At 53.3% G+C, this 10790-nt stretch overlaps 1 protein-coding gene across 1 annotated transcript in view; it reads right to left on the bottom strand.

Annotated features, from left to right (window-relative positions):
* NOTCH3 (notch receptor 3) overlaps window positions 1–10790 on the bottom strand; it is a 37264-nt gene that overhangs the window by 4445 nt on the left and 22029 nt on the right. Inside the window, exons 25-30 of the mRNA XM_039243281.1 lie at window positions 9501–9655; window positions 9189–9411; window positions 8051–8135; window positions 5025–5187; window positions 2912–3216; window positions 2515–2662 (exon numbers count right to left, since the gene is read on the bottom strand). Of these exons, the coding sequence (XP_039099212.1) occupies window positions 2515–2662; window positions 2912–3216; window positions 5025–5187; window positions 8051–8135; window positions 9189–9411; window positions 9501–9655 (1079 nt within the window). The remainder of the gene's footprint in view (window positions 1–2514; window positions 2663–2911; window positions 3217–5024; window positions 5188–8050; window positions 8136–9188; window positions 9412–9500; window positions 9656–10790) is intronic.

Here is a 10790-nt window from a genome sequence, read left to right as displayed (position 1 = left end):
TGTTTCAGTCTGTGACTCCCTCTCTCTCTGCCCCTCCCCTGCTCACGCTGTCTCTCTCTCTCTCCTAGAAATAAATAAAACATAAAAAAAAAAAAAAATTAAAAAAAAAAAAAAACAGGCAGGGAGGGGGGCCTGGGTGGCTCCGTCAGTTAAGCACCCAACTTCGACTCGGGTCATGAGTTTGAGCCCTGCGTCGGGCTCTGTGCTGAAAGCTCAGAGCCTGGACCCTGCTTTGGTTTCTGTGTCTCCCTCTCTCCCTCTGCCCTTCCCCTGCTTGTGCTCTGTCTCTCTCTGTCTCTCAAAAATAAATAAAAATTTAAAAAATAAATAAAATAAAATAAAAATAAAATTTAAAAAATAAATTTAATTTAATTTAATTCAATTTAAAAAATGGGCAGGGATTCCTGAGCGGCTTAGTCATTTGGGCATCTGACTCTTGATTTTGGCTCAGGTCATGATCTCACCATTGTGGAATTGAGCCTTGTGTTGAGCTCCATCCTGAGCATGAAGCCTGTTTGGGATCCTCTCTCTCCCTCTCTTTCTCTGTCCCTCCCCCACTCCTCCACGTGTTCTCTCTCTCTCTCAAATAAGTTAACTTTTTAAAAAATGGGCAAAAGATCAGAATAGACATTTTTCCAAAGAAGATATACACATGGCCAATAAGCACATGGAACTATGCTCAGCATCATTAGCCACCAGGGAAATAAATATCAAGACCACAAGGAAATCGCAATTCACGCCTACTAGGAAAGCTACAACAAAAGACAGATCATAACAACTATCTGCGAGGACATAGAGAAACTGGAACCCTCACACACAGCTGGCGGAAATGGAAAATGGGGCTCCTCACAAGGTTAAACACTGAATTACCATATGACTCAGCAATTCCGCTCCTCGTTCTGTGCCCAAGAGAAATGAAAACATACATCTACACAAAACCCTGTACGTGAATGTTTGCAGGAGCCAAAAGGTAGAAACAACCCCAGTGTCTGTCAATGGATAAAGAACAATATGCATACAAGGGAATGTTATTTGATTAAAAAATTAAAAACAAATTAAAAGCACTCATACTCCTCACAAAATGTTGTGAACCTGAAAAGCATTATGCTGAGCGAAAGAAGCCAGTCAGAAAAAGACCACATATTGTTTGATGTCATTGACAGTGAACATTCAGAGTAGAGAACCTATAGAGAAACCACATTTTTAAGTGGTTGCCTCAGGCTGGGAAGATAAGGAGATTGGAGGGTGTCAGCTAATGGTGAGGGCCTCTCTTCCACGTGGTGAAAGTGTTCTAAAATTTACTACGACGAGTTGTACAACTGTGTGATTGTACAAAAAGCCATTGGATTTTATCCTTTAAATGGCTGAATTGTACAGTGTGTGAATTATACCTAAAAAAGGCCTTTTAAAGAAAGCATGCAAAACAAAGGTTAAAAAATGAAACGAAATAAAACATTTAGCTCTTTGTTCGCCCTGGCCACACTTCAAGTGCTCAAAAGCAACCACATGTGGCCAGTGGCCACCACACGAGACATCACAGACCAAGAATGTTTCCACCAACACAGAAAGTTCTGTTGGTCAGTGGTTCTCTAGAGCCACAGTTCTCAAGCAGAGGTGACCCCTCGACCCAGGGGCATTTGCCAATGTCTGGGGACATTTTTGGTTGTCACAGCTGGGGAGTGGGGTGCTGCTGGCATCTGGTGGGTCAAGGCCAGGGAAGCTGTTTAATATCCTACATTGCAGGGGCGCCTGGGTGGCTCAGTCGGTTAAGCGTCCGACTTTGGATCAGGTCATGATCTCACGGTCCGTGGGTTCGAGCCCCGCGTCGGGCTCTGTGCTAACAGCTTGGAGCCTGGAGCCTGCTTCAGATTCTGTGTCTCCCCCTCTCTCTTCCCCTCCCCTGCTCATGCTCTGTCTCTCAATAATAAATAAACATTAAAAATTTTTTTAAAGTTAAAAAAATGTATCCTACATTGCAAGGACAGCCCTCAGCACTAAGAATCATCCAACCCCAAGTGTAAATGGTGCAGAGGTTGAGAACACTTGCTCCAAAGGATGTTTATGAGCACCTGAGTATGTCTGCAGCGATGTGAGGTCCTCTGGACATGAGGACAAGTTGCTGTGACTGCACAGCTCGGGATCGTGCAAGCAAGCCACCACCACAGAGGTATTTGCCGTCACAAAGGGATTTGGCCAGTTTGCAAATGTACTATACCAGCCGACCAGCAGAAGGCAGCAGAGTACGCTCTTCTAATAAAGCAAACGGAAATGAAGTGTATTCCGGAAGGGCACCTTTTCCTAGGTCACGGTGTCATATGAGCTACCAGATGCCACACACACACACACACACACACACACACACACACACAAGTAAATGTAAGTCCACGTCAAAACTCTGTTACATATGTATGAACTTCAGTGCTTGGCTCTCAGCGTGGGTGTGAGTTAACACCTACAAGCCGGGCCCTGGTGCCCCCTTCTCAGCCTCCACCCACTGCCACCCCCGCAGCTTACCAAGCTCATCCACCGCATTGACATCGGCATGGCTGGCAATGAGCTCTTCCACCATGCCCTCCACCGCCAGGCGGGCTGCCAGGATTAGTGCTGTTGAGCCATCCGCCATGCGGGCATCCAGGTCTGTGGATCGGTTCCGGATGAGAATCTAGAGGAGAAGGTGTGCGGAGCGGGGGAGGTCATGACAGAAACTGAAGGACCAGGTGCACCTCTAAGCCCTCTGAGGTCCCCAACCCCCCCACATCCCCTGGACTCAGGAAGCAGGCACCTGCCAGACACCATACTCCCACATATCCCCAGTTAACACAAGCTCTATTTCGCAGGACCAGGGCTCAAACCCAGGCCTGCCTGATGCCTGTGCCAAGCTCCAAAGTCCAAAGGGGCAGGTCCATGTCACCTGGAAGACGCCCTGGGCATCAGCGGTGACAGCAGTGTGCAGAGGAGTGCGGCCTGAATGGTCCTGGGCATTGGTGTCCGCCCCAGCATCCAGCAGCCGCTTGGCCGCATCGGCCCGGGCGTAGCGGGCAGCCAGGTGCAGGGCCGTCTCGCCCGTGCGGTCCGTCCGTGCCCCAAGCTGGGCTCCCTGGCAGATCAAGTCCGAGATGATGCTGGCTGACGTGTCTTCCGCCTCGTCCTCTTCGGTGGGCACGGGCTCCAGAGCCCCCCCACAGAAGGAGGCCAGCATCAGAGGGGTGAAGCCGTCTGCAAGGACCAGGAACATGTCACAGGGAGGCGGGCACAGGAGGCCTTTCCAGGCGATACTATTGAGGGCACTGCATTAGCAGGAAGTGGGACACAGGGTCACATGAGGGAGTGGCAAGTCCTCCCAGGAGTGCACGTGCGTACACACACACACACACACACACACACACACACACCTGTGTCAGGTACCCCAGAAGCCAAGCCAGGATAAGGATTCACGGGCAGGTGGTTTGTCACACAAAGGGTCCGAAGGCAGATAGAGGACAAGGGGGGGAGGAAGAAGTGAGGGTTCAACCTCAGGCAAATTCCCAGGGGGTTACGTCAGCCTGGTCCTGAAGGGGGACGCAGGAGGCTGAGCTGTGCCTTTCACACACCCCCACACCTGCTGGTTAAAAACCACCCCAGGGGGCGCCTGGGTGGCTCAGTTGGTTAAGCATCCAACTCTTGATTTCGGCTCACTCAGGTCATGATTTCACGGTTCGTGAGTTCGAGCCCCACATCAAGGCTCTGTGCTGACAGCGCGGAGCCTGCATGGGATTCTCTGTCTCCCTCCCTCTCTCTGTCTCTCAAAAATAAACAAATAATTTTTTTTTAATTTTTTAAAAATTTTTTAGTTTATTTTTGAGAGAGAGAGAGAGAGACAGCGTGAGCAGGGGAGGGTCAGAGAGAGAGGGAGACGCAGAATCCGAAGCAGGCTCCAGGCTCTGAGCTAAGCTGTCAGCACAGAGCCCGATGTGGGGCTCGAACCCACGAACCGTGAGATCATGACCTGAGCCGAAGCCAGACGCTCAACCGACTGAGCCACCCAGGTGCCCCAAAAATAAACAAATAATTTTTCTAAAAAAAGAAGCACCCCAGAGACATAAAATCCTAGGCACCTCAGGCCCTGGTAGCCTGAGGAATTTCAACAGAGAGCCATCGGTGCCAGTCATTTTTGAATGAAAGCAAAATGAGCTGAGGAGGAATACTCTGAAGTCCAAGGGAATCCAAACACCGTGACCTGCTACACTCTGCATGAGCATTCGCCCTTGTTTCCCTTAGGGAGCCACACGCACCCCACTCTCCATCCTCAAGCGCTGGGTAGAGCTGAACCCAATCCTTGGCTCAAGGAGAGGCATTAGGCCCAGGCCTGCAGTCAGTCTGCATATTCCAGCCCCCAGGATACAATGATTAGCTCACGGGTGGGCACGTGACTCTAGCCCATCCAATCAGAACACATCCTGGGATTTTTGCTGGTGTAACTGGTAATAAAGGTTTTGCTTTTTTAAAATGTTTATTTATTTATTTTGAGAGAGTACGAGCATGGGGGAGTTGGGGGGTGGGGAAGAGAGAGAAAGAGAGGAGAGAGTAAAGAGACAAAGAGAATCCCAAGCAGGCTCCATGCTGTCAGCACAGAGGCCGGTGTGGGGCTTGAACCCACAAACTGGGAGACCATGACCTGAGCTGAAACCAAGAGTCGGATGCTTAATCAACTGAGCCACCCAGGCGCCCTGGTAATAAAGATTTTACAAGGCTGGTCAGGCCTGTGGCTATCGTGCCCCCAGAAGAAAGCTGGAGGCCCCCGGCTGGAGCTGTGAGGTGCTGAGTCCTGGACCCAAACATCCAGATGCTTCTGGTTACAAGGGCCAATAAATCTCTCGTTTTACTTCAACTCGTTTGAGTTGGGCTATTATCACTTACAACCCAGAGTCCTGATGGACACACCCCCCCCCCCCCCCCACAGACAGACCCAACTCTGCCCAGAACACAGACCCAGGTGCACCTTTTGCCAAGTGGGAAAGGTGAGGCGCATCCTTGGCATCACTGACCTGGGCCACGCACATTGACGTCCATGCCGTCGGCATCCACGTCGCCCTGTGGGGGCGTCAAGGCCATGGCTGGTGCCACACGGATGTCCGCGGCAACCAGGTGGTGTTGCGTCCACTGGCGGCAGTCCACGGCATCCTCGGCCCCCGCGCCAGCATCCTCTACCTGGAGGCGCAAGGACCAAGGCCATCACAAAGAGCTGGGAGAGGGACACTTACGGGGACGGTCTGGGCATCCTCACAGCTTTCCCTCAGGGAGATGCACACACGGCCCTGAGAGACCGGAACGTCCCGCTTCTTTTACACATCCAGAAATGGGAAACTGACCTGCCGCAGCTCAGAGAACCCACAAAAGGAAGAAGTGGGATCTTAATCTGGGTTGGAAGAGGGGAGGGCTGGGAATCCAAGGTGGGTGATCAAAGGGGCGCCCGACTTCGGCTCAGGTCATGATCTCGCAGTTCGTGGGTTCGAGCCCTGCATCGGGCTCTGGGCTGACAGCTCAGAGCCTGGAGCTGCTTCAGATTCTGTGTCTCCCTCTCTCTCTGCCCCTCCCCTGCTCACACTGTCTCTCTCTCTCTCTCAGAAATAAAAAAAAATAAATAAAAATTAAAACAAAACAAAGTGAGTGATCAAGGAAAAGACACAGAGCATAGCCCCTGTCGGTCCATACCCGCCTGTACCCTGGACATGAACACACTGAAAATAAAATGAAGAGAACAGTTCCATGACAACAGCACCAAAAAGAATAAAACATTTAGAATTAAATTCAATAGAGGAAATGCAAAATTTGTATTCTGGGAACTAAAAAAATACGGGGGTGGGGGGGTAGTTCTTCAAGGATCAATTTTAATGTGAGAAGAGGGCGAATGGGTAGGGGGGAAAGTGAGGAGCAGGGAGGTGCCCTGGATACCATTTCGGACTCCTACCCAGTACTGTGAACATGAACATGAAGTATCAGGACAGAACAGTCATACACAAATGTATCCATTTACCTTCCCCAGCACAGCACCTCGGACCCTAGAATGAGCTTGAGAAACTAACTGCAGACTCATGGTCCAAAAGGCATAGTGATGTTATGGAAACAGAGCAGATTATTCTTTTTTTTTCCAGGACAGAATATTCTCTTAAAAAAATTTTTTTTTCTTCTTCAGTATATTTATTTATTTATTATTTTAATGTTTATTTACTTTTGAGAGACACAGACAGAGTGTGAGCAGGGGTGGGGAGGGGCGTAGAGAGAGATGGTGACACAATGAATAGTGGAGGGACAGAGAGGGAGACACAGAATCCAAAGCAGGCTCCAGGCTCCGAGCTGTCAGCACAGAGCCTGATGTGGGACTTGAACCCACGAGCTGTGAGATCATGACCTGAGCTGAAGTCGGACCTTCAACTTACTGAGCCACTCAGGCGCCCCCAGTATATTTATTTTGAAAGAGAGAGAGAGAGGGAGTGCGCATAAGTGGGGGAGGGAGATTCCAAGCAGTCTCCACACTCCAGACTGAGCCCCATGTGGGGCTGGATCTCAGGACCTCAAGATCATGACCTGGCTGAAATCAAGAGTTGGACACTTAACCAACTGAGCCCCCCAGGTGTCCCTCAGGACAGAATATTCGTAACTAGCTGCCAGGACATTTAAGAGCCTTTGGGCACCAAAGACAGCCTGATCAAGCCAGACCTGAGCTTAAGGACCCAGGTGGAGAGTTGAATTTCATGAAAGGGGAGAGCCAGGTGATAAGACAGCTGTCCCAGCCTCCCTGACTCTTTCGGGTTAGCTGTCCATCACCTGGCAGATCACATTAGAGCTCTGAGCTTCTCATGAGCAAAATCAGGATAATGCTGGCATTCTGCAATGCCAAAATGCCATCAACAACTTATTGCATGGGACGCCTGGGCAGCTCAGTCAGTTAAGCGTCCGACTTCAGCTCAGGTCACGATCTCACGGTTCGTGGGTTCGAGCCCCGCGTCGGGCTCTGTGCTGCCAACTCAGAGCCTGGAGCCTGCTTCAGATTCTGTGTCTCCCTCTGTCTCTCCCTCTACCCCCCACAATTGCACTCTTTCTCTCTCCCTCAAAAATAAATAAACTTAAAAAAAAACAAAACCCTATTACACTATCTACTTAATACCCACTGTGGGATACGAAAGAAAAAGAAAAGCCCGAGGTGAACAGATTTCTTTCAGCTGTCAATTGTAATAGATGTCTCTCCATTTCACAAACATTAAAATCTGGGCGGGCAAAGGCAGCTGAGAATTGAGGTGTGTATCAACAGCTGCTCCACACGGTCCTCATAAAGAGGAAATGGGATGCTCGCAAGCGTTCAAGGCATTGGCGAGTCTAAGAGAAAGTTAGCAGGAATGTGTCGGACTGAACAGTTGTCCCTCAAAAGTCGTATATCAAAGATCTAACCTCCACCAAACAACACAACCTGCACAGAAGACCTTTAAGGAGATAGTCAAGGTTAAACAAGGTCATAAGGGTGGGGTCCTAAGCCAACAGGACTGAGATCCTTGTAAGAAAAAGAAGAAACACCAGAGCTCTCCCCTCCATGCACACGGAGGAGGCGGCTGTCTGCAAGCCCGGAAGAGAGCCCTCGCCAACACTCAACCCGCCCAGCGCCTTGATCCCCGGCTTCCGGCCCGCAGAACCGTGCGAGAGGAAGTATGTGTTGTATAAGCCCCCGAGTCTGTGGGATTTTGTAATGGCAGTGTAAGCCGACCACGACAGGGCTCACGGCGTGGCCCCAGCAGAGTGGTGTTTAAAACCAGCTCGGAGCACTTTCAGACTGGGCACGCTGGACAAAGTTGAGCCTAACAGACAGAAGGCAGAGTGGCTGTCGAGGTCAGGGGCTCCGCTCCAGGAAGGCCCCACGTGGGCCTGGGAGCAGGGGCCTGGTTAGAGACGGGCAGGATGAGGCGGGTACCACAACTGCTCCCCAGAACCAGGCAGAGCGGAAATCTCACCCGACTCTCCCACAGACCGTCAGGCCCTCCACCCAGGACCCCGAGGGCAGGGGTCAGAGAAAGGACACAACCTTCAGTCGCTTTGCTTCTGGGCACTCCGTATCCATCCAGTCTGTGGCCACCTGCCCCATGAGACTCTCGCTCTTGGCCATGTTCCTGTGGCGACAATGGGAAGGGGGAAGGGAAGAAGAGACAATGGAGATGTGCAACCGGGAAGTAGGATTTGGGGATCAGAAAAGAGCCCCCAGAGGCCAGCTGGGGTTGGGTTCCGGGGTCCAAGATACAGAGTCCAAAAAGAGGCTGCAGGACGAAGTCAAGGTCACAGGAGGGGATAGACACAGGTCAGAGGAGCGGGCTGTGGGACAGCTGAGGGTCCCAGGCACGTAGCAGGGAATGCAAAGGAGACCATCAGGAGTCATGAGGGTGGACCCGCAGGTAGGATCCGCAGCCAGGATAAAGCAGGTTGTACTGAGAAGTCAGGAGCTCATGGGGACACAGGAGAGGGCAAAAGTCTGGGGCTAGGTCAGGGTGGGGTTGGGGGGGTCCTGAGGGACAGATAAGGGAGTTGGAGGCAAGGCCCCGGGCAAAGGCCAGGGTTGAGGATCACGGAGAATGAACACTGAGTTGGGGTGGAAAGAAGGTCAGAGGTGGGGTCAAAGGTCAGGGTGGGTTAGAGTCAGAGGTGGTATTTCCGGGGTCACAGACGATAGGGTCAGGGGTCAGTGAGGAGTCGGGGTGCAGACAAGGACCATGAGGCCAGCAGTCATGTGGCAACAAATGAGTATCCTGGTGGAATTGGAGAGGCCAGGATCAGGGTGGGGTCAGGGTGGGGTCAGAGTAGGATCCGAGTCAGGGGAACGGAGATACAGAACACGGGGTCAGGGGGTCACAAATCAGGGGTGATCCCCGGGGATCATGGAGTCAGTCACCGGTCAAGGGGATGGTACTGGGGTCTGGGCTGGAGTCTGAAGTTAGGGTCTGGTGGGGAATGAGAAGGCAGGTCAAAGTGGACTCAAGGGCACCCAAGCCCTCCTCCACACAGGCTGGGGGGGGGAGTGGGGGGTCCACCCAAGCTCTCCTCCACACAGGCTGGGGGGGGAGTGGGCGGGTTGCCCAAGCCCTCCCCCCCACAGGCTGGGGGGGAGTGGGAGGGCCACCCGAGCCCTCCCCCCCACACGCTGGGGGGGGGGGAGTGGGCGGGGCCCTTACTTCATGCCCAGCGCGTCCTGGCCCACGGGCTCCCGCCGGCCCTTGTGACCCGCAGCCACATCCTTGTGAAGCGCGAAGCCCTCGGGGAACCAGAGGGTGCTGTGCTCCCGCTTGCGCCGGGCCACCATGACGCCCAGCACCAGGATGACCAGCAGGAAGACGGCGCTGGCGGCCAGCAGCGGAAGCAGAGGCACGCTGGGCTCCGGCAGCTCCAGGGGCTCTCCTGCAGGGGGTGGGAAGCTGCTTCAGCCCCAGGCCGTAGGGGGGCCCCACCCCCTGCCCCGCAGCGCCCCCCACCAGGCCGGGCCTCGCCTCGCACGGCCCGCAGCGGGTATGGGAAGTCAAGGCGCTCCACCGCCGACAGGGCTCCCAGGTAGTCGGCCGCACTCTGGGCGTCGGGGAAGCAGTGGTCATTCTCGGGCGACTGCAGGCACAGCCGGTTGTCGATCTCCAGCATCACCACAGAGCTTCGGGGACACAACGGCAGCACCGGCGGGGTCAACCAGCTGCAAGCCAGGCCCGGCCGCGCCCCCCCCCCGCACTCCAAAGAAGACCCGTCTCCACTCGCCATGCTGGGCCCCCAGTCTGGCATCCCACCTCACCCCGCCCCCCCAGGCCACCAGTGCCCCCCCCAGCCATGAATCCAGGGGGCACTAGGCACCGTTTTCACGTCAACATCTCTAGTGGATGCCGTGGGCGCTAGCCCAGGTCTCCTTTATTGGGCCGGTGAGCCCGTCTCCCAACTACTGAGTGGTGACTCCTAACAGCTGAAGTGGGGACCTCTTCACTTGGGAGGTCCCTGGGGGCGGGCCTCAGCCAGTGACTGGCTGATTTGGGGTGTACGAGGGGGCCCTCCTGTCACAAGGTGGGATGGGCTCTGTGGTGCTAGTCGCTCCAGAGCTCCCTGAGTCCAGACTGAGGCTACTTCAGCCTCCTTTGCTCCCTGCCGCATCCTGCTTCTCTTTCCCTCTCTCCTGAGAGCGCCCCCTTCCGTAGGGCACGTGTACCTGCATCCCTGCCTCAGGCTCTGCTTCCGGGAATCCACCCCTCCCGACTCCATCTTGCCGTGAGATCCTTAGTGCTACACGGCCTGGTTCTCCTCCTGTCTCCCTGGCTGCCCCTGCTCCTTTGTTTTTGTTTTGTTTGTTTGTTTTTTACATTTCCATGTATTTTCTTTAATATCTTTTTTTTTTTTTTTTTAGAGAGAGAAAGAGTGCAAGCAGGGGAGGAGCAGAGACAGGGAGACACAGAATCTGAAGGAGGCTCCAGGCTCTGAGCTGTCAGCACAGGGACTCGGGGCTCAAGCTCACGAGCCGTGAGATCGTGACCTAAGCCAAAGTCAGAAGCTTAAGTGCCCCAACTCCTTCTCCCTTCTGAGCTCACTTCCCTCAACCACTCCTTAGGTCTCACTGTCACCAGATCATTCTTCCATCCCCACTTGTTTGAGTCCCTCCCATGGCTTCAAGATCGTTTCGTCTTTCTTGTCCATGTCTTCAGCCTCTGGCTGTCTCCTGGGGGGGCGTCCATGATACCCCCAGACTCCTCAGATTCTGCAAGCCTAAAAATGACCCCTATTTATCACCCTGTGTCCTTTTTCTTTTT

This window comes from Hyaena hyaena, unplaced genomic scaffold (assembly GCF_003009895.1).
Source record: "Hyaena hyaena isolate Hyena2069 unplaced genomic scaffold, ASM300989v1 scaffold_227, whole genome shotgun sequence".
Classification (NCBI taxonomy): Eukaryota; Metazoa; Chordata; class Mammalia; order Carnivora; family Hyaenidae; genus Hyaena; species Hyaena hyaena.
Note: the sequence above shows the minus strand (reverse complement) of the source record. Positions and strands in the feature narration are given on the sequence as shown.